General features: G+C 57.7%; 1 protein-coding gene and 1 long non-coding RNA gene across 2 annotated transcripts; one reads left to right on the forward strand and one right to left on the reverse strand.

Moving 5' to 3' along the window:
- Positions 1-1,552: 1,552 nt before the first annotated feature.
- On the reverse strand, positions 1,553-25,503 carry LOC123351130 (2'-5'-oligoadenylate synthase 3-like). The gene is made up of 12 exons (XM_044990331.1): positions 23,857-25,503; positions 22,905-23,071; positions 22,360-22,610; positions 19,636-19,783; positions 18,731-18,887; positions 18,165-18,239; positions 8,729-9,069; positions 6,968-7,256; positions 5,360-5,535; positions 4,858-5,108; positions 4,095-4,242; positions 1,553-3,316 (listed from the first exon to the last, which is right to left on the reverse strand). Exons 1-12 carry the CDS (start codon positions 24,332-24,334, stop codon positions 3,182-3,184), a joined length of 2,616 nt encoding a protein of 871 aa, XP_044846266.1. The 5' UTR covers positions 24,335-25,503; the 3' UTR covers positions 1,553-3,181.
- Positions 13,232-15,415, forward strand: LOC123350923. Its single transcript, XR_006573878.1, has 3 exons — positions 13,232-13,575; positions 14,158-14,257; positions 14,918-15,415. It is a non-coding gene; the product is annotated as an uncharacterized LOC123350923 (long non-coding RNA).
- Positions 25,504-27,139: the final 1,636 nt, after the last annotated feature.

A 27,139-nucleotide genomic window follows, 5' to 3' on the forward strand; every position in this document is an offset into this window, starting at 1 on the left:
GGCTTTGGACAGCCAGCCCAACCCGCCTGAAAGCAGCAAGTCCCTCCCTGGCAGGGTGACCAGATGTCCCCATTTTATATCGGGATTTTTATACAATCCCGATATTTGGGCCTTTTTCTTCCATAGGCGCCTATTACCCCCCACCCCTGTCCCGATTTTTCACACTTGCTGTCTGGTCACCGTACTCCCTGGCCTTTTCCCCAGGTTGGCGGCAAGGCTTTGCCAGCTCCCTCCAGCTGAACTCCCTTGCCAAGTAGCCTCCTGCTCTGTAGGGCTCCGCAGAGCAGCCTTCTCCTGCCAGCGCCTGCCTGCCGTGAGGGTGGGACGAGGCAGCCTTCATGCTGCTCCCCGGCTCCCAACGCCTTCCCCGCTTGGTTGGGTGAGAGGGGAGCCTTGCTCTAGCTTCTCTGCAAGGTTCCTTCCCCAAGCACCATTCATTCCCAGGACCCTTAGGGCTCGATATGTATCTCTGCTGGACTCTTCCGAACCCTTCAAGGGCCGTGCCAGATGGAGGGTGGGCTGACCACTAGGCACTACTGCCCTCAGTGGTGGCCGGTCCCATCACAGCCTAGAATTCCCCAAAGGTGGCCCACAGACAGGTTCACTGGACACAGAGTTAATGTGTGTTTGGGTGTGTGATGGAGTAGGGACTGTCTGTGTGGGGGAGGGAAGATCCGGGGAGGACTTTAGGTGAGGGACAGGTGCTCAGCCTGTGACCTGAGCCAGGGAGGGGTGTCAACACCTTTGCCTGGGAAGCTGGACAAAGGAAGGGGCCGGCTGGAGGGAGTTCAGTTCAGTTTCGGTTTTGGGCTGGGTGGTTGGAATTCAGGGAATCCCAAGCTGTGGACTAAGCTTCCTGAACCCCAGAAGGACTCGACTGAGGGGTCCTGGCTGTGCCTCCAAGCTCTGCTGTAGCCTGCATTCCTGTTGTCCAATAAACGGTCTGTTTTACTGGCTGGCTGAGAGTCACTGTGAGTCCCAGGCAGAGGGGTGCAGAGCCGGACTCCCCCACACTCCGTGACAGGGTGTCACACAGGAATTAATCACATCAACGGAAAGGACAGTATCACATGGGATTGTGCAGGTATGAAATTGCAGGTACAGGAAATGTTCACTGCACCCTTAGACAGACAGCTAGGAAATCCCAGACCTGGAGGGGCAGGTCTGCTCTGGCCAGTGCAGTGCTTCATTTGTAAGGAAAGAGGTGCTGGGGATCAAGCTATGAACTGTCAGGCCCAGAGGTGCTGGGGCTCTGAACTGCCAGGCCCGGAGGTGCCAGGGCTCTGAACTGCCAGGCCCAGAGGTGCCTGAGGCTCTGAACTGCCAGGCCCAGCGGTGCCGGGGGTCAGCCCTGACAAGCCCCAGCACAAATTAAGCACTGCGCAAGTGACCAGTAAGAAGGGCATTATGGCGTCCCATGCTCAATACTCAGGGATTCTGGGTAAATGTGCTGAATTACAGGTAAAAAGATGCTCAGCTTTGTTCCCAGAGGTGCCTGGTATCAGGAAGACAAGCTGAGCTCTTGCCAGATCATAAACCATCACCGCTTTCCCAGCATTCAAGTGACCTTTATTTCCGTTAAGAGAACAACAAAAATACAAGACAGGACCTAGGGAAAGTCTCCATGAGGGAGCACGGTGTGCGTCTCCCCTGACACGGCCAAACGGCCGCCTGGCTGAGACTCTGCAGTCCCGAGAGATTAAAGGTGGAAGCACAGAAAGGAATAACAATTGCACAGCTGTATTCACCACTAATAAAGTGACGCTAACGAGGACTGACTGTAGCTCGCAATCTGTTGATGATACCCAAGCTGCAATAGGCCCCAGCTCCCCCTCCCTTCTGGGGGGATTGGCTGGGTTCATGGGAATAAATGACGTGTTTGACACTAAATCCCAGCTGTGTCCAAGGGGACATTCCAGGATAAACTCTCCCTGCAAACATCTTCCCCAGCACACTCGGAAACATGTCCCTGTGGGGCAGGACAGACTAACCCCCTCCCAGCCAATAGAAACCCAGCGGGACCCATAGAATCATAGAACCTCAGGGTTGGAAGGGACCCCAAGAGGTATCTAGTCCAACCCCCTGCTCCAAGCAGGACAAATCCCCAGACAGGTGGGGTTTTTTTGGTTTGTTTTTTTTACCCCTGTTCCCTAAATGGCCCCCTCAAGGATTGAACTCACAATCCTGGGTTTAGCAGGCCAATGCTCAAACCCCGTGTTTCACTCAAGGGGGATTTGCCCCATTGGGTGTGTGGTTCCCCACCAGCCACCCTTCAAACATACCCCCAAAGGGCACATATCTCAGCAAGCAACAGGAAGGGCAAATACCCCCAGGCAGGAGAAACCACGTCACAGCTTGACACCCCCTGGAACCAGTCCCCTGCGGCTGGCAAGGGAAACACTCGGAGATCACGGTGCCCATCACGCAGAGCCAGCCAGAGCAATTCCGCCCCACCCCTTCCCGGGTCCCCTGCACCAGAGGTGGGGGGAAGGAGAAGTGAGGCACCAGGGTGCATGCTGGGAGAGGAGCAGAAGGCAGGGGGCAGCTATGGCTGCCAGTCTCCCGTGTGCACCACCCCTTTGGTGCAGCGTGTCAAGGAGCAAACGTGAGCCGTGTTCCCTTCCTGAGCCGGGCTCTGAACCCCTTGACGTCCCCTCCACGCCTGGCCCCGCTGGAGCAGCGCTAGTGCCACCCAGAAGGCCTTGCTCCTCTCACCCAGTGCCGGACAGGGAGGGGTGCCAAGCCCCGAGCAGGCAGCCAAGGCAATAACCAGGGTCACAGGCAGGGGATCCCTTGGCCGGAGACAGAGCCTGGTGCTCACAACAGGGGATCATTATTATAGGCCCGGCTCCCGCTGTGCTCTCCATCACACTCAGGAGGGGGTGGCCTGGGGGGTGCTGCCTGCTGTTACTGGGGCAGGAGGGATGCAGGGGTCTAGACGGGGGCTCTGGCTGTCACTGCAGCCAAGCCCCAGAGAGAGCAGGGATGGGGAAGGGAGCTGGGGGAGCACAGAGCACGAGCTGATTGGTCACGTCCCACCAGGGCTGGTCCTCAACCGGCCCCAGGGGCCATTTTCTGAAAGGAGGAAGTTGCAGAGCAGGGAGAGACCCCCACCCCCCAAGTAATGCCCACCCTGCCCCAGGGAGGGCTCCTGATGGGGTGGGGCGTTGAGAGGCAGCTGTCAGAGGAGAGTGCAGTAGGATTCCGGCTCTGCATCCTGTGCAAACATCCGGTTCTCAGTGATGGGGTATTCGTCATCCGTAGTCCGAGACTGCAGGACGACATCACCTTCAGCTGCAATCCGGGGCTGCTGCAGCTGAAATAGGGAAACACAGAGTTGGCGGGTTACTGCTTTCCAGACAAATCACCCTTAGCCAGGGGCTCCGGGACCAGCCAGGTCCCTGTGGCCACCGCCACCACGGACCCGTGTGAGACGGGCACAATTAAGGATTTGCACAATTGTTTTCTCAAGGAAGAATGAATCTTGACATTTCAGGTGTCCCCGGTGCCTCCTGACCACACCCCAAGGCTGCTCAGCCCAAGCCCGAGCCCCCAGCCCTACCAGTCCAGGTCACGGCAGGCACTCACTGTGTGAGCTGGGAAAGGAGGGAGATGGGGGCACAAGTGAACCCAGGAGACCATAGTGCACAGTGCAGTTGAATAGGTGGGAAGACCTGGGGGCGTCTGAAGTGAGGGACCCCTGGCCTCCCCCAGCCAACGGGGCTTGTCTGGGAGGAGTCAAGGGAAGGAGCCGGCGCAGTGTCTGTGCACACTGCTTTGTGACTCAGCAGGACAGAGCAAAGTCCCCATGACAGAGACCGACAGCCCCAGCGTCGGACAGACGGGCAGCTCAGCGACCGCTGGCGCGGTGAGGAGAGACCACCAAGGGCCACAGACGCATCAAATGCAATTGCTGTCTCTCTGGCAGGGAGGGGCCATTCCTCCTGGCCGGGGCCAGCTGAGCTGTGGTGGGGAGATGGAACAGGGCCCTGGGCTGTCCTAGCCCCTCCAGTGCACGGGAGGGGACACCCAATGGGCTGGGCTGTTTTACCCTTCGACTCAATATGAGCCATTGCAGGGAATCCTGCCCTTACCGGCACATGCCAGGGCTGAACCGCGGATCCATTGCGCTTCCGGCAGCATTTCTGGGCACAGCAGTGCTCAGCCTCCTGTGCAGCCAGGTCCCAGCAGCTCCCCTGCCCCACGATGCCTGTTGGATCCGCCGGGTCCAGGATGATGGGCCTGAAATTCAGGGAGACACACAGTCACGGTGCAGACTCCAGCCGGGCAGAGACAGGGGGTGCTGCAGAGCCTGCAGACCAGCTGGGCAGAACCCTGCTGCTGACCCCTCCGGCTCCATCCTGCTAAGCTCCCGTCTGGTCCTTCCTAGGACACGGTGCAGCTAGTTAGTGGCTGGCCAGACATCCCAGAAGTTCTTCGCCTGCTTTAGCTGCTCTCTGCCAGCCCTGGCCTAGCCCTGAGCTCCAAGGCCTGGCTCTCTCCGTTCTCTCAGACCCCACCCGCCAAGGCAGAATGAAGACTGAGTCCCTCCTGTTCCCTCCTCCACCAGTGCCACTTCCCCAGCCTCTCCCACACACCGTGTGTTAATAATTATTGCCACTGCCAGGATTCACCAGCACTGGGGTGTCTTGGCCACTCAGAGCATCAAAGCCCTGCCCCACTTCATGCTGGGGCTTCTCTCGTTCTCCTTGCCCCGGGGTGCTGTGTCTGGGTCGTCAGCAGCGAGTTTCACACACATAGGGAGCTGTGCATGGGGGGATCACAGGCAGGGCCCCATTGCCACGGGGACAGGGAGCCGGGATGCACACACAAGGGTGGGGTGGGGTTTGCAGGCACCTGGGTTTGCGGAGCTGAGACTCCAGGTACCATCTCAGGGTTTCATTCTCAAAGCCGTAGTTGATGGTCCAGTAGACACAGAGATGCTTGTACTGCCGGATCAGCTCCAGCACCGTCCGGAAGCCCTCGGCCATGTTGAAGGCTGGATCCCTGCTGTCCTGCTCCCAGGCGTAGACAGACAGGAGCTCCAGCGCGTACTGGGGGGGCAGGGACTCCCCCTTCCCCAGCTCCTGTTTGTGGGGAAGGACGTACTGGATGGACAAAAGAAACAGAGGTGAGACCGACAGGCAACAAACCCTCATTCACCCCTAATCCGCGCCCTGAAATCCACTCAGAAAAGCTGGGAAGGGCTGGGAGACAGGGCAGCCGGGGCTGGGGCAGGGGGAGCTCCCGGCAGCAGGGCCCTCTCCAGGGTACCTTGGTGCCCGCCGGGCCTCCAGCTGGATATTCCCAGCAGGGCTCTGTCCCCCAAGAACGGGGGGAGCCTGTGCAGCTGCTGTACCTGTTTGTACCAGCGTTTCACCAGGCGGATCAGACTCTTGAGTTTGGTGGGCAGAGCCATGATGAAATTCCTCTGCAGCTCGGTGAAGCAGGGGGAGAACTCGCTCCCTTCGGGATCGCTCTTTGTCAGACTGATGTACACCTCGGGGGCAGGTTTATAGCCTCTGTACAGCTGGCCTAGCAGAGAACCAACACAGGCGTGTAACCCTGTATGTACCCCATCCCGAGTGCTGCGGGTGGCATGGCCACCCCCCACCCCGCTCCCTGTGCCCACTACTCCGAGTGGGGCCGGGCGTTGCCATCACAGACCCACTGCCCATCGGCTCCTGACCTTTCCCTGCGATTTTCTCTTCCCCTTCCCGTAGGAACGGCTTTGCATGGCAGAGGGATACAATTCACCCTGCTCACTCCCACCTCAGATTGTTTTTTGAATGGAAGGGGAAAGTGAAGGGGCCAGAGTCCATCCCGAGCAGGGGCCGGTCCTCACGGCGGGCTCCTGCCAGGTGTGCCCTTGGCCGGGCTGGGGCATGGCCCAGCACATCGCCCTTGGCCTGGCTGCGGCGGGCCCAGAGAATTCATGCAGCTTGTGATGATTGTTTCTGGAGGCCCCTCAGGCCTGCTGGCAGATCAGAGCAGCTCTGAGGCGATGAGCCGCTCTCGGGGGCGGGGGGCGAGATGGGCAGGAGGGCACAGTCACCAGAAAGGAGCAGGATTTGGCAGCGGGACCGAGGGGAGTGGGGCTGGGAGTGCTAGTCCTTAGCTGGGTCCAGACTGTAACCCGGGTCCTCCCCCGGCCATGCATTGCCCCTCACACTCGGCCCCTCCTTCCCACTGAGCTGTGCGAGAGCTTGAAGCTTTGAGTAGCCTGTTGTAGGAGGCTCCACTCTCTGAAAGTCCTGGGAGTCATTCAGACAAGGCTCTTCCCTGAGCGCCATGTGGTGTCCTCCAAACGCTGCCTGCTTGCTCCTGAATGGAGCAAATTTAAACAGCGACTAACAACCCCCCCCCGCCCCCCACCGCTATTGGCTGGTGCCTCTGTTCTCAATCCCAGGTGGGCAGGACAAGCGAGAGGAAGAGAAGCAGTTTAGGGGAGGTACAGGAAACACAATCCCTGGATGGTGCCTTCTCCTGATGAGGGCTAGTGCACAAGGAGGAGATCTGGTGTGCATGTGTGATGGCCACCTTCTTGACCTGGGATTGAACTGGGGTCCTGCAGAACTACAAGCATGGTACAGTGTGAGCTAGAGCTAAAACGTACGGTAACAGACTCCTCTGCTCTGCGGAGTGGATACAGAGGGGAAGCCGTAACCCACACTGACCAGTGGGTGAGGCACATCCATGTGCTTAAACATCCACGTGAATTTACACCTGCAAAGCTAGACACATGGGATAAATTTGCAAATCATAGTGGGGGAGTTTGGCCATGGGATTCCCCTTAAAATCTCCCAGTGTCACGTGCTTACAACCCAGCACAGCCCAGAGAGCATGGAGCCATCGCTATCTCGAAAGTAGCAACAGCTCTGGCAATGCACCGTGGGAATCCAGAGAGTCTAGATGGTCATTGAGAAACACAGCCCCTGCCCTGGGAATCCAAACCAGTGCATCTTACCTAGAGCGTCGAAAGCCGGCAGCACGTCAAAATCAATATGTTCGTCCGTGGTTCTAGATGTTAGGGTAAAAGTGAGCACACGGGGGTTCTCCCACTTTGTTTTCTTAATGCTCAGCACTAGGTCTGTTCCCAGGGACTCTCTGCACTCCTCCAGCCTTGTCTGGATTTCATCAATGATTTTTTTCCGTTCTGCTTTCAGGGCCCGGAAATCTGTAATCAAGCTGACAAACACGACGAGGTCCACATCGGAGACGTCTTTCAGGGCCGTGCCCTTCCCCGACGAGCCAGCCTGGAGACACAGAGAGAGAGGTCCCACTCAGTCCTTCCGCAGAGAGCTCAGCTGTGGCCCACCCGCACGGAGGAGCTGCCTCCTGTGCCACCCTGGAGACACCCCCTGTGGGACATCCCTCAGCTCCCTGACGAGTACATGGCGGGATCCGGGCCAAGCCGATGTGGTTTTGGCCGGTGGCTGTGGCAAACTGAGTCCTGGCCTTGGGACTGAGCATCGGAGGAGCAGGGAAAAGAGGCTTCCCCAAGAGTTAGGGCTGATTCTGGTCTCAGTCACAGGGGTTTTACATAGCGTGGATCTCAGCCGCGTCCCTCCCGCCGATTCAGGCCCTTGGTCAATTCTTCATTTGACTTCAGTAGGCGACTCACATGAGTAACTGCCCCCCAGTGGGAGGAAGAGTGGTCTGGGAGGGGAAATCTGATAAAGGACAGGGCCTGGTGATCTAGCATTGGTGAGGCTGGAGGCCCAGAGTAGGTGCCAGTCGTTAGTTAAGGGCCCTGGCCAGGGCTTCCAGGGAGGGGCGGAGGGGTCCCCAGTGGGGTAAGAACCATTTGAGCCTGGAAGGGGATTGGCAAAAGTGAGTTATTTTTGTTTGAAGCCCTACATATCTCTGGAAGGGGCCAACCCTCACTGGGGCTCGGCCAAGGATTCCTCCAACCTCACTTGTTACAAGCCTGGAGGAGACCATGTGCAAGCACCGCCTGAGCTGCGTGTTTCCAACTGCTTCAGTGCATGCAGCTCGGCAAGTTTTCAAAAAGAATTTAACAGATTCTTTGGATGTGACGTATTACCAGGCCCTGGGGCCTCCCACCCCGGCTGGGGGCTGGCCAGAGTGATGGCCAGGGGCCCAGCCGGGGCATGTGGGATCAAAAGAAACAGCCTGGGGGGGCTGGAGTGGGGGCAGGGGCCCAGCCGAGGCTACCCATCACCCTAAAAGTGACTCCGCTCCTCTCCCCCAGGCCTCTGCGAGGTCACTGCCTTACCCCATAGCCAGAGGGACTAACCAGTGATTTTAGTGCAAATCCGGGTTTTCCGGTTTTCGCCACGGCCATTCTCCACCCTTGACTCTGGCCTGCTGCACCGCAGACCCCGAACCTCGTGTCCCAGGGGGCCATCGCTCGGGGGGTCTCCCTAAGGGAAGGGCCATTCTGCAGGTATTTTGCCTGCCCTCTGGCTCTCCCCAGACACAGCCCTGCACAAATATCGACAGTGACCATCTGTCCCCCATTTCCCCACACTGGAGTCCTGCACCTGGGAACCAGCCCCACCTTCCCTCTCGCTCGCCCTTCCTCAGACACAGGCAGAGGGATCCCCAGCCCTGCGCCCTGATTCACAACAGCATCACCCTAGCTGTAGTACACTCACCATTGAGTACACTCACCTCTGGACTGTTCCCCCTCCCCTTCCCACTCCCCCCAGTGCCTGGAGAGGCAGGGTCAGGCCGCTCCGTGCACCCCATCTCCATCGCTCACCTTAACCACCTTCAGCACCCGCATTGCAGAGCCGGAGTTTCTGAAGCAGTTTTGGGTCAGAAATAGGAAGATGGTGTGAATGGCTGTGCTGATCTGGGTCTTGAAAACTCTGTTGGGCTGCAGGTCGTTGCTGATGAACGTATCGAGTTCCTCAGCTGGCGTCTGGTAGAGCCCCATGATTGGTGGTGGTGAGGAGACAACAACAGGGACTAGCCTGTGTGCCCCTGGCAGAGTGGGACTGTCTCTTGCGCCTTCCGGACTGTAACTGGCCCTGGGTGGGGAGGGGAACAGCAGCTGCAGAGGGTAGGTTGCTGCACAGAGGCCTCGCCTCCTTTCATTTCCTCAGCCCTCTGATCAGTTTCGTTTCTCCCACGCTGCTCCTGCCCCAGGAATGCTTTGGAGTCCACTGCCCTGCACCCCACTTCCTGGCTGTAAGCTGGGATCTCTCCCTGCCTTCCCAGAACTGCTCCTGTGCAGAGCTCAGCAGGCCTGTTCGTTGCTAGGCATGCAGAGCCCTGGCAGGGTGACTGCGCAGCTCCACCGGTACTGTGGCTCAGTGATTTCACATCACGTTTTCACTTTGCAAGTTCCAGATGGTTGCAGGCCAGCTGGATTCTGACAGTCCTGCCCTGTTTTTCCACATCCTGCATCATCACCAGTAATCCAGGGTCCGCAGGCCAAACTGTGTCCTCCCCTCTCCTGCATTCCCCTCCCAGGGCTGGCGCAGGAGTCACTGACTGGCCCTGGAACGGGAATTTAGCCAGTCAGCCTGTTGCTGGTGCATCAGGAGTAGAGCGACCACACATCCCATTTTGGCCGGGACAGTCCCTTTTTTAAGCCCTGTTCCGTCCCTCCTGACTGTTTTTGGCAAAAGTCGACATTTGTTCCGTTTGCTCTTGCCAACTTGATCAGTCGACAAGAGCAAATGGGACAAATACCCACCTTTGTCAAAAAGTGGGGTGGGAGGAACGTGCGGCGGGGGAGGCGGGCGAGCAGCGATGCCAGCCCTGCACAGGGGGGCAGGCAGGGCTCGGGCGAGCAGCAACACCAGCCCCAGCCTTTGGGAAATAGGGTCACCCTATGTAGTATGTGCATGGCTGCTCGCCCAACCCCTGCCTGCCCCCCCGTGCAGCAGCAGTCTAAAAAGCAAACAGCATGTTGGGAATCATTAAGAAAGGGATAGATAATAAGACAGAAAATATCATATTGCCGCTGTATAAATTCCTGGTACGCCCACATCTTGAATACTGTGTGCAGATGTGGTTACCCCATCTCAAAAAGGATGTATTGGAATTGGAAAATGTTCAGAAAAAGGCAACAAAAATGATTAGGGGTATGGAACAGCTTCTGTATGAGGAGAGATTAATAAGACTGGGACTTTTCAGCTTGGAAAAGAGACCTCTAAGGGAGGATATGATTGAGGTCTATAAAACCATGACTGGTGTGCAGAAGTAAATAAGGAAGTGTTATTTACTCCTTCTCATTACACAAGAACTAGGGGTAACTCAATTAAATTAATAGGCAGCAGGTTTAAAACAAACAAAAGGAAGTATTTCTTCACACAATGCACAGTCAACCTGTGGAACTCCTTGCCAGAGGATGTTGTGAAGGCCAAGACTATAAAAGGGTTAAAAAAAGAATTAGATACATTTATGGAGGATAGGTCCATCAATGGCTATTAGCCAGGATGAGCAGGGATGGTGTCCCTAGCCTCTGTTTGCAAGAAGCTGGGAATGGGTGACAGGGGATGGATCACTTGATGATTACCTGTTCATTCCCTCTGGGGCACCTGGCATTGACCACTGTCGGTAGACAGGACAATGGGCTGGATGGACCTTTTGTCTGACCCAGTATGGCCGTTCTTATGATCTTATGTTCATCTGCTTCACATTAATGGGGTATGTCATGGAATCCCAGGCGATGCTCTGGAATTGCTCCCCACAAAGCCAGTCAGGACTTTGGGGAGCCTCCTCTCCCTTGGAGCAGACTGTCCCCAGGGCAAGAGGCTCACACGGCTTCACCTCCTGGGTCTCTCCTTGGAGCATTCAGCATATGCCCCTCCGTGCGCTTCCCACAGCAAGTCTGCCCAGGCAGGGTCCTGGGGAAGCCACAGGGATCTGCACCCCCACTTCGCAGTCAGACGTGACTCTCAGCCAGCCAGTAGCACAGAGGTTTATTCGATAGCAGGAACAGGGTCTAAAACAGAGCTTGTAGGTACAGAGAACGGGACTCCTCAGCCCCGTCTGCCCTCACTTCCCATCTCCAGCCAGCTCCCAACTGAAACCCCCTCCAGCCCTCCTTTCTGGCCTTTGTCTCTTTCCCGGGCCAGGAGGTCACCTGATCTCTTTGTTCACCTTTAGTTATTCCCTTGCAGGGGGGAAGGGCCCCGGCCATTTGTTGCCAGGATACAGAGTGTCGGCCATTAATGCACACTGGAGACTTAAGAAATGCAGAGGGGAAACTGAGGCACCCACCCAGTATTCAGAGGAAACATTAAGAACAGTCCCACTTCGTCACCAGGATATTCTTGGTTGATCTCCCCAGGCTGCTGGGTGTCCCTGAACCCCTCAATCCCGGTCTGCGTCTACTGTGGCTGAAACAGGGAAACACAGCAGTTGGGGATTGCTCCTACCCAGAGGAGTCAATTTTCCCATCTTAGCCCCGGGGCTCTAGGATCAGCCAGACCCTGGGGCTGCCACAAACATGGGCCCGTGTCACAGGCACCGTGTTTGTTTCACCTGACAAGCGGGACTGTCTGTCGGGAGGAGCACTCTTGTCCTTGGGAGGTATCTGCAGTGTCCTGGTGACACTGCTGGGGCGCTGGGGCCAGCCCTCACTCCCACCCTGCCAGGAGCCCAGCTGGGGAGTGGGGGGAATACAGGACATGCAGGGCGGAGGGCTCGGGAACCTGTGCTGGGAGAAGGTGGAGCAGGGGCTCCCCCATTCCCGGAGAGCAGAGGGAGAGCGAAGGGCCAAGCCCTGCCCAGAGGACAGAGGGGGCTGCACAGGGGTTGCAGGGAGACGGGACTGACCCCCAGAGCAGGATGACTCCCCTGAGGTTACCCTGCCTGCACCGAGTGCAGTCTGCCTCTGGGCGGGATTGCGAGAGGCCTTGCGGCGAGGGGAGGGGGCTCCCCGAGGCCTGGCCCATCTGTCCCCTTGTGCATGGGGGTGGAGGTTGGCCCCGGTTCTACCGGAGCCCCTCCCACATGGACAGGGAGTCCTGCCCTCACCAGTGCAGGCCAGGGCTGGAGTGCGGATCCAGTGGGCTTCCGGCAGCATCGCTGGCCACAGCAGCACGGCCATGCAACTAGGTCCCAGCTGCTCCCCTCCCCCACGATCCCCAGGTCCAGGATGATGGGCTTGAAATGGAGAGAGACACGGAGTCCTGGTGCAGCCTCTAGCCGGGCAGAGGCAGGGACACCGCAGCCTGGCCAGGCTCCACGCTGCCCCCGCGCCCACGGGCTCTGTACCGCTTAGCTCCCGTCTCACACTGACCTGGCCAGCCAGGCCTCCATCTCCTCCCAGCTGCCCAGTGCATACGTGGCTCTCACGGCTCTCCAGCGGCCCCTCACCCACAGCACCCCAGGGTGGGATCAGGCCCAGCGCTACGGGAGCCTGGGGGGAGGTGCTGCCTCCCTGGTGACCCGCTGAGCCCCAGAGCTTAGGGCAGCGCTGAGCCCTGCCTTGCAGCGGTGCTGCACTGGTGCCTCAATCCCCACCCCAGGCACCATCCCCTCCCTGGCCCAACCCACCTGGCAGCACCCTCCCAGCTCCGCCCCTTTCCACCTCGATCGCCCCCAGCACCTCCCCCGCCCAGAGTGGTGCAGAGCAGCTGAAGTGTCTGGGGAATCGGAGCCGGGAAATACATGGGAACATGCGGCAGGGGCTGGCACGTCCCAGATCTTGGGTGCTCAGCTCCATCCTCTTTGGAACCTCCTTTCAGGTAGTTGAGAGCAGCTATCAAATCCCCCCTCATTCGTCTCTTCTGTAGGCTAAACAAGCCCAGTTCCCTCAGCCTCTCCTCATAAGTCATGTGCCCCAGCCCCCTAATTATTTTTGTTGCCCTCCACTGGACTGTCTCCAATTTATCCACATCCTTCTTGTAGTGGCAGCAAAGAGTCCTGTGGCACCTTATAGACTAACAGACGTTTTGGAGCATGAGCTTTCGTGGGTGAATACCCATCCGACGAAGTGGGTATTCACTCACAAAAGCTCATGCTCTAAAACGTCTGTTAGTCTATAAGGTGCCACAGGACTCTGCTGCTTTTACAGATCCAGATTAACACGGCCACCCCTCTGATACTTTCTCTAGTGGGGGGGCCCAAAACTGGATGCAATACTCCACATGTGGCCTCACCAGTGCCGAATAGAGGGGAATAATCATGTCCCTCGATCTGCTGGCAATGTGCCTACTAATGCAGCCCCATATGCCGTTGGCCTTCTTGGCAACAAGGGCACGCTGCTGACTCATATCCAGTTTCTCGCCCTCTGTAATCTCCAGGTAATGGGCCATTAGGGAAAACAATAGGCCTTAGGAAAAGCTTATCTTCCCCCGCTCCCAGCCTTCCTGAGAATGTTTACTCTGACTCTGCAAGGTCATGTGACCAGACCACATGTCTCCGGACTCCATTTTGGCTGCCTGCATTTTTCCACAAGCTGGGCTGGGGACTGGTTTTGGAGCAAGGGGTTACCTTGCTATATAAGGGAGTGACACCCCCACAACTGAACACCTAAGAAAAGCCTCGAAAGAAAAGGGCTTGGAACGGGGGTGGGGAGCCCAAGCTGCAAAGCAAGAGCAGCTTGTGCCTTGAGAATCTGCAAGCCAGATTGTATCATCAGTCAGGGTGAGAGATTGTTAATTCAAATCCTATCCTTCTAGTATATTAAGCTTAGTTTGCATTTCTATTTATTTACTAGGTAATCTGCTTTGATCTGTTTGCTATCCCTTATAGTCACTTAAACTCTATCTTCTGTAGCTAATAAACTTGGTGGGTTTTTTTGCTTTATCTAAAACCAGGGTGCCTTTGGAGAGCCTGGAGAAAATCTCAGCTTGGTTTAACACAAGCATATTGTGAATCTCCTTCCCACATCGAGGGGAGGGCGAACTCTATGAGCTCACATTGCACAAATCCTTGTGCAGTGCAAGATGGTACAATTTTGGGTTTATCCTCCAGAGCCGGGGTACATGCCTGGGGAGCTGGGAAACCAGCTGGTGTCTGCTGGTTGCACTCAGGTAACTGAGTTTGGGGGAGTGACGCTACCTGCTGTTGTGTGGGTGATAGTGGGGCCTGGGTGAGGCTGGTTGTGTATCCAACCAAGGAAGCAGTGTGAGCAGGGCCAGCCCAACTGAGTGGTTAGAGGAGCACAGCGGTTTCTCACAGCTCCCAGACTGCACCCCAGGCTGACAACCCTCCTCTCAATTCTAGCTCCACAGCAGTGCCCAGCAGCCAGGACCAGCAATTGCATGGAAAGTGCTGCTCAACCCTGGCATGGAGCATGCTCGGTTGCTCTGTGGTGCTGATGCAGGTGAGATCTGGTCACAGGTAGCAGTTGTGAGGGTCTAGAGCATGCTCACTGCAGATGGACGCTTCCGAGAGCTGAGCTGCAAAGTTCTAGCACGTCTGCACTGTGTGTGTGAAAGGGAGATTTTTTTTCAGAGGCTTCTGACTTGGCCGAAGTTGGGGCCATTTCCATGGGGTGGCAAAAGGCATCTCCCAGCCCCCGGGTGAGCCACCTGCTACATTTCCAGCCCCTGCTCCAAAGCCTCAGGGTGCTAGAGCTTCTCAAAGAAAGGGTTACAAGAGTTCTCTTAACAGGGGCACAACAACACATTTTTCACAATCTCATCCTCAGAACCACTTTTTCCTGAAATGTTCCCAGAAAAATTCAGCGTCTGACACCCAACATGGGAAACTTCAACCCAAACAGCTAACGCCTGACACTGACACAACGGAAAACAGGGGCTTAGAATGGAAGCGTCATAGAATCATAGAATCTCAGGGTTGGAAGGGACCTCAGGAGGTCATCTAGTCCAACCCCCTGCTCAAAGCAGGACCAAACGTCGGGCAACCTTAACTGCGGGCAGCACTTCCTGCCCCAGCTATCATGGGGTTTTTAATGTCACCTCCTCCTAGAGCACCCCTGATCCCCCAAGGGTGGTACAGCCTCTTATTCCTCCTTCTGCAGGGCATGGTGATCCTCCGTGGGACCGAGGGGCCTTTACACTCAGCGTCTCCACCTAGTGCTGGGTCAGCCACTGGTTAGTCAGCCCCTACAACCTCTGGCGTGTCGCACTTTATTGTTAGGGGAACCCAGGACCAGCAGATAATGAAGAGAAACGACGTTTATTCCCAGAAAAGATCGGGGTGAATTAAAAGAAGGAAACGGGACCCGACTCATAACCAACCCACCATGCCGCTCTAAGCACCAAATGCCACAAACAGAGTAGCAAGGCCGCCTTGCCCCTGGCGCCTCCCCACTGCCTCAGCTGGCTGGTGGAGTGGGAGCTCCGGGAGAGGGGCTGGGATCCCTTCTCTCGCTTCTGGGTGCAGTGGGTCCCTGGTGGAGTCAAGCCCTGGCTGCCCCTGGCTAAGGGTTGCCAACTTTCTCATCACACAAGAGGGAACACGCTAGCTCTGCCCCTTCCCACCCCCTGCTCACATTCCCTCTCCCTCTGGGGCTGGCTCTCCCCCACCCTCACTCTCTGAGCTGGAGCAGGGGGTTGGGGTGAGGGCTCTAACTAGGGGTGTGGGCTCTGGCGTGGCACCAGGGATGAGGGGTTTGGGGTGCAGGAGGGGGCTCTGGGTTTATGGGGGGGCTCATGTCTGGGGCAGGAGGTTAGGGCGTGGGCTTACCTCGGGTGGTTCCCAGTCAGCGGCACAGCGGGGCTAAGGCAGGCTCCCTGCCTGTCCTGGCACCGCGCTGCGCCCTGGAAGCGGCCAGCAGGTCCGGCTCCTACGTGGGGGGCCCAAGAGGCTCCACGCGCTGCTCTCACCTGCAGGCACCGCCCGTATGCTGCGTCCCCTCTGGCTGCCGGGCGGCCAGCTCTCCTCACAAACACTGTCCCTGCCCCACTCAGTGCCCGTCAGGCTCTCCAGGGCCTCCAGCTGGTCACCCAGTTTGTCCACTGAGCTCCTGGCTTGGCCCCCACAGGCTGCCTGTGTCTCTCCGGCACAGACTGAACAGGCTGGCAGCACTGAGGGCCATAGTCTCTGTGCTGCTGTCTGCAGGACCTACTTCTCCCAAGCCTCCAGCCTGGCAGGGGGAATAAACTCTCCATGCAGCCACCCTTTCCCCCCCCCCCCCCGCTCCTTCCTAACAGCATCCCCCAGGGAAACAGATCCATTCTCCCCTCAAGTACCTCTCGTCTTTCCTGCCCTGCTGTGGAAACCCAGCAGGACCCATGGTGAACGGGCATCACAGTTACATTCATTTTGATGGAATAAATGGGCCCAGAGCCTCAAAGGTGTTAACACGAGCCTGTCAAACGGTCGCTGTGGTTCGGGGCTTTGGGATGCAGAGCTCTCGGCCTGCTCAGCTCCATGGCAAACAGACCAGTACGTGTTTTGTTAACAGCTTTTATTAAGAATACCGAAAAAGAAGGAAAAACGTTAAAGGATCTGAAATGTCAAGTATTAAGAACGCTTTGATTTTAACAACGTCCCTGCTTCCCTTTCCATTAGCAGTAGAAAGTCTGTAGCTAGAAGAACCCTGTCTGATGGCTCTAGGCTGGTAACAACTGTCAGTTTGGGGAAGGAGGGAGGGGGGCGAAAGTGAGTTGAGCTGGGCTGGAGATGGAGCTGTTGCAGTTAAAGTGCCAGCCTGCTTCCTTTAAGGCAAAACACACACAAGGGCTGAGAACAGAACAGCACAGAGACAAACTGCAGCCTCTGTCTCTGGTGCTGACTCTCATTTGCAGCCTCACTGCTGGAGAAACCCGCCCAGCACACGGTCCGATCAGCCGCTCCTGGTAAACTCGTACCAGCATCGGACGATTTAGGGCATTGCTTTTAGCCGCCTCTTTGGACAAAGGCTCCCAGCAGTGATGCAAAATGTGCAGTCGTGGGCGGCTAAGCCAGACTCTTGTTAAGCAGAAGGCAAAAGGCGAGGGGTAGGAAAGAGAAAGTCTTTTCTTTTCAGCCCCCTCCCTCCCTCCCCGCCAAAGGGAGTGGTGGGTGAAATAGCCCAGCCCCTCATTATTTAGGCCTGATTTCTGATGCACCCATTTTGGCTGATTGATTTCTGGCCTCACACTTCTCTTGTTTACCAGGCAAGATCTTAACACCGGCCTTGAGTTGAGTTAGGTCAGGAGGCCGCTTGGTTTAGACTAATTCAGTCTGGCTCCCTTTGCTCCCAGAACACCAACACTGATGACAACAGGCTGTGACATGTTACGAATTTTCACTCACTTCTCACCATTCAGCGCACTCCCAGGGTACATTAGTAGACCCAAACATTACAACATCACTCAAACAGGGATTTGCCCCACTGGGGACATGGTCCCCCCACCCAGTCGTCCCTCACACACACACACACACACACACACACACGCACCCCAAGCAATGAACATGGTAAATAACTCGGCAATCAGCAGAGAGGGGAAGTACCCCCGGACAGAGAGAAAATGCATCATGGACTGATGCCACCAGGGACCGGAGGGGAGGAAATGCCTGCGAATGCCAAGGGACACGCCGGGAGATCACGGCTGCCTCCCCACCCGCTGCACGGAGCCAGTCAGAGGAATTGCCCCCTGCCCTTAGGTGGACGTCGGAGGATGAAGGCTGGGCAGGAGGGGAGACGGCGCAGGGAGACGGAGGGAGACGGGCAGGGCTGTCCTCTGAAAGGAGGCAATTGGCCTTGAGATGCTCCCATTTGACTCCCAGTCTGGACACAAAGTTAATAGCAAAGCAGTGAGTGAGTCTCATTTTCCTACTGTTCTCCCCCCCGCCACACACACCCATAATGTCCCCGGGCTCTTGGGCCTGTTTCTCTCTTTCCCCAGCCCCCAGCCCCAGTGAAGCAGCGCTAGGACCTGGGGCCCCGTTCCCCCCTGCCCTGGCATCATGGCAGCAGGGAGCGAGTCCGAATGCTGCCGCTCTGAGTCAGTAGCATTTCCCACCCTCAGTGACAACGCAGGGAGCGAAGGGCTCCGGGGCCTTGTCTACACACATCGCACTGGGGTGAGATCGTCGACGTAGTGCAACCGGAAAAGCTATTCCAGTGGAGTGCACTCACAGCGGGCACCTCACGGGGCCGCACTCCACATTGCTAAAGCATGGTGCATTGTGGGTAGGTATCCCAGCATCCTCCACGCCCCAGCTGGCTCCCTGCCTTATGGGGAGTTTTGCTGTGTATTGACACCCCCTGGCATTGTAGGGAACTCTGGGAGTCTGGGATTTAATGCCAGGATTCCCTCACCTATCCCATAATTCACCTTGCTGCCAGAGAGAGGCCGCGCTGCTCTCCATTGCTAGAGGAGGACGCGCCATCCTGTTGTTGTCGGAAGGGCCTGGCAGGCAGGTGGGCTCAGCAGAGGGAGTCGCACAAGGCTCACGGGGAGCATCAGGGTGAATGCAGACAGACATGGGAATGGAGCTGCACAGGAGACCTGTCCTTGGAGGGGGCGGGATGAGGACGTAATGCTCATGGGGGCAGGGTGGCAAGTTGGGGCACTGGGTGGAATGGTCCCAGGCCTGGCTCACTCTCAAGAGCAGCCCACAGCTGGGGAGTTCTCTCCTCTGATTGCCCAGGAGCACAGGACAGTGTGGGAAAGGGAGGCTCCAGTGTTCCCATCCACTCACGGGCAGGGGGACCATGACACATGGGGACTACGGGAACTGGCCACATCCTCCCGGAGAGGAGACCAGCCCAGCTCCCATGGCTCAAGGTAGCATGAAAAGTAGGAATGGAGGGAGCCCCCAGAATTCCCCCCTTCCTGTCCACAATCCTTCTGCCCCCCAGCTGGGGCTGTCCCCGTAGGGAGGGCTGGAGAGGTGTCTCAGAGGATGGTGCAGAGGGACGGCTGCTGGATGGCCATGGCTTGGTTACTGGTGCAGGCGCTGGTGTAGGCTGGCCCAGGCTGAGGTGCTGAGGCCGGATGTTCTTGTGCTCCAGTGTGGATCTCAAAGCCCCTGCTCCCTTTGGGGGTTTGCTCAGGCTGGAACAGGAGCACACAGATATTGGGGATCAGTAAAGAGCCAGCGGCTGCCCCCCATTGGCGCCAGATCTCGGGCGCCAGCAGGGGCCCCTAGTGCTGCATCATGTTGTCTGGGGATAACGGAGGGCAGATGGCATCCCAGCCAGCCAGGGAGAAGAGCTGATTTTCGAGGGGAGCAGCCATCTCAGGCTGCTGGCACCTCCTGGCCAGACCCTGCTGGGATCAAGGTGTCCAGACTTGGCAGTTCTGGGCCCAGATTTGGCAGCAGCCTGGGTCCTAAAAGTCACTGCTCCTCCCTCCCCCGTGTTAGGTCTCTGGGGATGGAGGAGCTGCCGGGGGTGGCGGGGAACAGCAGGGACGGGGAAGGGCGAGGGCCTGGCTGACCTCAGGAGAGAGAGGCTGTATCTGCAGCAGCCTCCCCGCAGGGTGCCCAGAGCCCTGGGTCTGGGTCTGGGGCTCACACCCCACCTCCCCTGGCGAGATGGCGCTGTCACCCTGACGGGGGCTCCCCCAGCCCGGCCACTGCCTGTCTGCAGGGAACGCGGTCAGGGAGCGACTGCCTGGCAAAGCCAGTGCCACTGAGCAGACAGGGCCTTGGGAGGGCACCAGTTGGGCGGAGACGGGAAGCACAGGGCCAGGGTGAATGGAGCAGGGGTGGGGGCATCCCCAGGCTGGGCCTGTGCTGCACAGGGGTGCAGAGCGAGCTCCTTGGACAGGATCGGAGACACTGTGGTGACGCCGCGCTCACCGGCACGTCCCAGGGCTGCACAGGAACGCCGTAGAGGTCCATGCAGCATTGCTGGTGACAGCAGCGCTCAGCCTCCTGTGCCACCAGGTCCCAGCGGCTCCCCTCCCCCACGATCCCTGTCGGATCCGCTGGGTCCAGGATGATGGGCCTGAAATGGAGCGAGACAGGAAGAGTGGCGGTGCTGACTGGCTGGGCTGCAGGGGGCACGGCAGTGCGGCTGGGCACACGCTGCCCCCTTGCCCATGGGCGCCGTCCTCTAGGCGCTGTTGGCTGTCGGTCACTCAGCAGGGAGGGCTTGGCTGCAGCTCACCCCAGGCTCTCCCCACCCGTCCCATCCCACGATCCCGAGTGCGAGCCCTCTGCCCGCCCCCTCCACTCCCACAGGGGCTATCAGGGCCCCACCCCTCTGCTCCCTGAGCCCAGTGACGTTCGCCCGCCTCATCCCCAGCAGCCGCGCTGCCCACTCTGCAGGGACGGGATTTCCCCCCCTGCTGCAGCCAGACTCCCTACCACAGCTACCCTCCCGCCACTGCAGCCCCACCCAGCAGCTCTCATTGGCTGCCTTCCCCACTGCCCCACCTCCTGGGGGGGCATCCGACACGACTCTCACAGGAGGGGAGGGGGGAGCCCAGCAGCTCAGGGAGGCTCCATCCCCCCACTCCTGAGAGCAATGGGGACAGGACGGTTTCTCTGGGCAGGGGTATAGGGGGGTGAAAAGCCCCTAAAGCCCCCCACAGCCTGGAAGGGGGATGGGGATCCCGCTGCAGCTCCCCGCCTGGCCTGGGAGAGGCTGGTGAGGAGCTCCAGGAGGAGCAGAGGGGAGGCAGGCAAGGGCAGAACATGTGGGGGTTGGGGGGCAGGACTGATTTGGAGGTTGGGGGCTCAATTGCTGGGCAGGGGATGGGCAGATGGGGGGTGAGAGCTGCAGCAGGGGCCAGACTCACCTGACCCAATAGACCTGGGACCCTGTAGTGCGGCTGTGGGGGTCGAGCCCCTCCAGACACCACCGTGGGCGGAGCCAGGGAGCTCTGAACCCGCCCCCCAGAGGATCAGGCGCAGCGCAGGAAGTATAAAGGCCCGACCCCAGAGCTCACTGCGAGGGCAGGTGCTGGGGAGACCAGACGCCTCTGGCCTAGCTCCCAGCTGGGACGCCTCAGTGACCTGTGGTGGACCCAAGGGCTGACCGGGCCTGCCCTGCACCAGCTACCCGGAGGAGTGGCCGAGCCTGACCCACGCCAGCGATCCCGAGGAACCCCTGGTGCTGGACCCCCCTGAGGACACCGCCCCGCCCCAGATACCTCCAGAGGGGGAGTCCGGAGGTAGCCCGGGGCAGCTCACCCTAGTCTGGCTGCAGCACTGCCAGAGCCAATGTCAGTGTGTTGCGGCCAGGATCCCCACTGACACAGCAGCGGGTCGTCTGCTGTGCTAGGGCCTGGGCTGGGACGCAGTGGAGGGGGAGGGCCTGTGTCCCCCTTGCCACCCACCCCACGGGTGCCCGTCTCCCCCTCTCCCAGGCCACTGTGTCTATCCTGTTCTTGCTCAGCCCCTGACTCACCCTTGCCCTGCCCTGACTAGGGCCTGGGCTGACGACGAGCTGTGTCGTTTCTGCCCTCACAAAGGCCGCGGAGGAAGACTAGACCCTGCTAGAGCTCTTCCCAAACGTAGTGAGGTGGTGGGGGTCCCCACCGCCCCAGAGAGAGGCAAGTCCTGGCTAACCTCTCTACAGACCCACACGGAGGGTGGGGGGGTGGCGGGCTGAGGGTGACACTCAGAAAACAGATCGAAAATCACAGTAGCATCTTTTTTTTTTTTTTAAATCATGATTTTTTGGGATCTGACTCAGGAGTTTTGATCTCCTGAGATTGGCCGTGCTGGGATCAGATGAGCTGCAGGTAAAAGCCAGGTTGAATTGCTGGGGAGGTGATGGGGGGCAGCTGCAGGACTCGGGGGATGTGGAGCTGTGGAGCTGGGGTTACAGCATGAATTGCCTGGAAGGTTTTGCTCTGGGGAGGAGCTGCAAGCTCCCCGCGCCATCAGGCAGCACTGGCTACAAATCTGTGTCATTCGTTCATGAGTGGGTCTCGTCGCGAGAGCTCCTGTAGCCGAGCCCATCGTGGGTGGCTTACGGTGCATGGATGGGGCTGCCGGGGCTGCCTGTGGGGGTATCAAAATGAGGAAACAAACACACACACCCCATCTCCTGATTGGGGGGCAGCCCCTGATTTTTGCCACCTCAAGCTGGAGTGCTTCCGCAGAAGGAAAAAAATAATAAAAAGCCGGAGTGCCACCCCTTGAGAAATGCTGCCTCAAGCACATGCCAGGAACGCTGGTGCCTAGAGCCGGCCCTGAGCCTGGCACCTGGGGCTCAGCCCAGCCTTTCTTGGCGGGGGGGAGCCGAGATGCAGGTGCCCCAGGAGCAGTCACAGTGTCAGCTCCTCCCTGTGCCTGGGACCGCACAGCTCACCCGTAGCACCTACCCCGAGCTGGAGCCAGCAGCCTGGACGTGGGAGCACCAGGCTGCATCTCCCACCCTGCGCTGCCTGGACTGAGCCCTGAGCACGCTGTCACATCCACACACTGCTGGTGGGTTCATGGTCCCACCGGCCCTTCCCAGTGCAGACCTGGACAGGACCGCCCCCAGGGCCCGGAGCAGGAGCGGGGCGGGTGGGGATAGCCATGGGGCAGGATGTGGAGGGAAACCATCGGCCTGGGTGGGAAGCTGACCTGGCTTTCTGGAGCTGATGCTGCAGGAACCCTGCCAGGACCTCGTCTGCAAAGTTGTAGTTGATGGTCCAATAGACACAGAGATGCTTGTACTGCCGGATCAGCTCCAGCACCGTCCGGAAGCCCTCGGCCATGTTGAAGGCCCGATCCCTGCTGCCCTGCTCCCAGGCGTAGACAGACAGGAGCTCCAGCGCGTACTGGGGGGGCAGGGACTCCCCCTTTTCCAGGTACTCTTTGTATGGACGGACATGCTGGCATGGACAAGAGGAACAGAGATGAGCCTCGATTCAGTGCCCAGTTCGTGCCCCCAAATCCACACAGCAAAGGGCACCGGGGCTGGGGCAGGGGGAGCTCCCTGCAGCTGGGCCCTGCCAGTGCCAGCTCCGTCCGGGCACCATTCACCCGTCTCAGACTCAGACGGAAAAGCATTTAGTGAAGGGGCTTTGCTGTGCCAGTCAGGGCGAGTGGAAGGTGCTGGAAGGGGAAAGCGCGACCCCCCCACCTCCACCCCAGGGGCTCTGGGAAGCCTGGCCTGGCTGCTGTACCTGCTTGTACCAGTATTTCACCAGGCGGATCAGGCTTTTCACTTTGGTGCGGCGATCCACCACGAAATCCCGCTGCAGCTCGGTGAAGCAGGTGGAGAACTCGCCCCCCCGGGAGCAGCTCTGGATCAGCTCCTCGTACACCTGGGAGGGAGGCTTGGCACCCAAGGCTGGCAGGGAACATAAACACACAGGTGCATGCCAGGCTGGGCTCCATCTCTGTTTAACCTCAGCATGGCCCCTGCAGTGCAAACCTGGACCCTGGCAGGACCAGGGTGGAGGGGCAGAGGCCTGGTAGGCAGCTGGCTGGGAGCAGAGGATGATTCCCATTGGGCTGCCACTATCTCTCATGCCACCGGGTGCAGCACGAGTGCCCGTCTAACCCCTGCAGGAATTCGCGTGACACCTGAGCTGCTGGGAGCGGGCACAGCGCCTGGGGGAGGGGATCTACATTCATTTCAGGGCAGGGGCGTGTGCAGGGGAGCAAGCAGGGGCACACCCCCCTCCCCAATCAGCAGGGGTATAGAACTCTTCCGGGGCAGGGAGAGCAAGCTCCACTGGCCCTGGGGCCACCGGGGGGAGGGGGTGCCAGCTCTACCGGCCGCAGTGGGGAGAAGCAGTGTCCTCGGGGCCAAGGCTGCAGGGGTGTGGGGTGAAGAGCCGGCTCCTCTGGCCATGGGAAGCACAGAAAGTGCCCCTCCAAGAGAGGCCAAATTTTTATTCCCTGCACACCCGTTTCTGGATGTTGTACATTGCAAGGAGCGGAGTAGCAAAGATTTAGGGATCTGTGGAGAGACTGTGACACCAGGGACCCAGCAAATGCGGCTCTCCAAGGCTCAGGGCCCAGACTCTCCCCCCCAAGGAGAATCCCTGGCCTTTGGAGACAGTCAGAGAGCAGGCAGCCGTCAGAGCCCCGTGTCCCTGACCCTGGCAGAGTAGGGGCAGCAGGACGTACACAGGGCGTTGTAGGCTGGCAGCACGTCGAACTCTATGGATTCATTGAGGGTCTTGGAACTCATCATGAAGCTCAGCACCCGGGGGTTCGGCCACCGGGACTGCTCAATGAACACCTCAAAGTGCTTCTGCTGCTGGCACTTCTCCAGCATCCTCTCGATCTCCTTGATGATCCCTGCCCGGTTCGTCTCCTGATCGCTGTACCCTTTGAAGCAGCTGAGGAACACCACGAGGTCGGCATCGGAACCGCCTTTCAGGGACGTGCCTTTGCCCAAGGAGCCACCCTGCCGGGAGAAGGGAGTTAGTCCCACGTCACCTGCTGGGCCTGCCTCCCCTACCCCTCCTGCAGAGCCCTCTGAGCCTGCAGAACACAGCCCCAGACGTGCACCCGGGGACTCCTGCATCCAGCCCATCACGTCTGGCTGAGCTATGCAGACCTGTCTTGACTGCAAGACTTCAAGTGATGGAGAAGCTACCATGTCCTAGGTTACGCTGCCCCTTTGGTTAATGACACCTTCCTCCATCCCCGTTAAAAAAAGGTATCTTCTTTCTAGTCAGCTCCAGCTTCCAGCCACTGGATCTGGTTCTGCCTTTTTCTGCTAGATTAAAGAGCCGTCTGCTATACGAAATCTCTTCCCAGGGAGGTACGTGTAGCCCATGATCACGTCTCCTCCTACCCATCTTTTAGCTAAGCTAAAGAAAGGGAGCTTAGGCCAATCCTGCCAAACCTCAGATCATTCCTCGGCTCTTCTCTGAACCCTTTCCAGTTTTTTCAGCATCCAAAGTGTGAGCAGGATCCAGGAATGATCTCGCCAATGCTGTACCCAAAGTGAAAATACCACCTCCCTGTTCCAACTGCATCCACAGCCGTATTTCTGCAAATGACCGAGGGTCACAGAAGCCTTGCACTGGGAGCTGATGTTTAGCTGCCTTCCCCCATGACTCCTGAGTACTGGTCAGTCACTAATGTCCAGGATCCAGCTCCCCGCTCTGAACACATGACCTGCTGTCTTCGTTCCCAGGTGTATGACCTTGCATGTCGCTGTAGTAATGTTGTTCCAATGAGCCCAACTCACCAAGGGAGCCAGATCGCTCTGGGTAACTGACCTGTCCCCATCACTATTCACCATGGCACCAGTCTTTGGGTCATATGCAAATCTTACCGGCAGTGATTTTATATTTACTTCCAGATCACTGATAAAGCTATGGAGCAGCACTGAGTCGAGAGCAGATCCCTGCGGAGCCCACTAAAAACACACCATTGGATGACAACTCCCCGTTTACACTTGCTTTTGCACACCTATCAGTAGGAGAGCTTTGAACGGATTCAATAGCAGTTACAGTGATTTTGCACAGTGCTGATTTTTTACTCCCAGTGTCACATGGGACCAAGGCAAATGCCTGCCAGGAGTCAAAGTACATTATGTCCACACCTCTCCCAGGTGAGCACCCTAACTGCTGGGCCAGATCCACGGAGGGGAACTACGCCCAGCATTGCAAAGCCGAACTTCAGGTGTTCCACCACTTAGTGGAATCCACAGCCTGGAGTCAGGCACCCAGCCTCCCGATGCAATGCACGGGGAGAGCCAGGCACCTGAGAATGGGTCCCACTCAAAACACAGCTGGAGGAGGAGGAGCACTCCCCCAGAGTGGGAGAGCCTGTTTCAGATCCCCACTCTGCTTAATTCAGGGCAGGGCCTTGCAGGCTCCCACTGGGAGCCCAAATCACTGGCTATAGGGTATTCTGGGGTGAGACTCTCCCAATCCCTCCTGGGAATGTAGGTACCTGCAGGATTAGGCAGTTGCTCAGCAGTAGTTTTGAGGATCTACATTTTGTATTTAGGTGCCTAAAGCAGCAGTTAGATGCCTAAATCCCTTTGTGGATCTAGCCATGATTTGTTTCACAAGATCCGTTGGCCATAAAATCATGTTGACTGGCATTATGTATTCTGCCATTCCTTAATGATTGTGCTCCATACCAATCTTTCCCTGATTTTGTCTGGGACTGATGTCAGGCATCATGACTAATAGCTTTACCATCCTTATCTAGTATTGGACCTATGCCATATGCTAGGATTTGATTTATTTCTGAAATATTTAAAGAATTCCTTCTCATTGTCCTTAACCCTATTGGCCATAGAGTGTTCATTGATACCTTTAGCTTCCCTTATCTATTGTCTGCAATTCCTAACTACAAGTTTGTACTCATTGATATATATATATCAATATATATAAAATTGGTCCTTCCACCTTCCCTCTCAACCATGATGTTTTTTTAACCAAAGAAGGCTTTGTACATAATTGCAGATCCCTTGGGCATGTAATAAAGCATCCTTAAACAGCACCTAATTATCATTCATATTTTTATGTTTACGTTTTTCCTCCTCTTCAATTTTGCTCAGGACTGTTTTCAGCTCTAGGAAACTGGCCCTCTTAAAGCACCAAGTCTTTATACTGGTTGGGACTATCTTTTGTTTGCACAGAGCAAATTAAATTTGATCATGATCACTTGCACCTAGCTAGCCATCAGGTTTTAGTTCAGTGATCATTCATCTTTATTCTTCAGAATGAAGTGTAACATAGAATTCCCCTGAGCTGACTGTGAGGCTTTTTGCATTAGAAAGTTCTCAGCTATAATGATTAGAAACTCAAAGGATGTTTTTCCCATGGCAGCATGAGCCCTGCAGCATGTGCCCCCCTCACCCCGATCAACCCCCCCCCATGATAAAGCAACTCTTTCTAGAGAGCTGTTCAAGGAGCTGCTCACCCTGTGCCTTCATCTGATTTTGACTGTAGCAGAATGCACAGTACCTGCCTTGGAACAGATCACAGATCCATGTGCACCCCAGGTCCTGTTCCTTTGGACTGTCACTAGCGCTAAAGCAGGTAGCGGTATCTATGATGCAGATGCTACCCTACCCCCTTCTGTGCTTCCTCATCACCCCCTTCCCTATCTTCTCCCCAGAGATTCTGGCCACAGAACCCCCCTCCAGTGTTCCTTGCTCCAGCCCCAGCGAGGTCCCCACCAGCTCTCTCCCACCTGGGCAAGCCTGGCTGCTGGTCCCTCCCTCTCCCCCCACCCTGTGCTCTTGGCAGGGGAGGTGGCTCCCAGGCATGTGGGCTGCCAGGTGAGGGCTGCCCTTCCCTTCAGCATGGCCATACTGCTCTCAGCAGCCGGAGGGGCCGTCCTGGTGCTCAGCCTGGCCCGCTCCTTGCCATGTAACCACATAACACTCTGCTCCTTGCCGCACACGCCCTGGCAGCGATCCCTCCTGCGAGCCCCA

The sequence above is a fragment of the Mauremys mutica genome, chromosome 16 (assembly GCF_020497125.1).
Source record: "Mauremys mutica isolate MM-2020 ecotype Southern chromosome 16, ASM2049712v1, whole genome shotgun sequence".
NCBI lineage: Eukaryota > Metazoa > Chordata > Testudines > Geoemydidae > Mauremys > Mauremys mutica.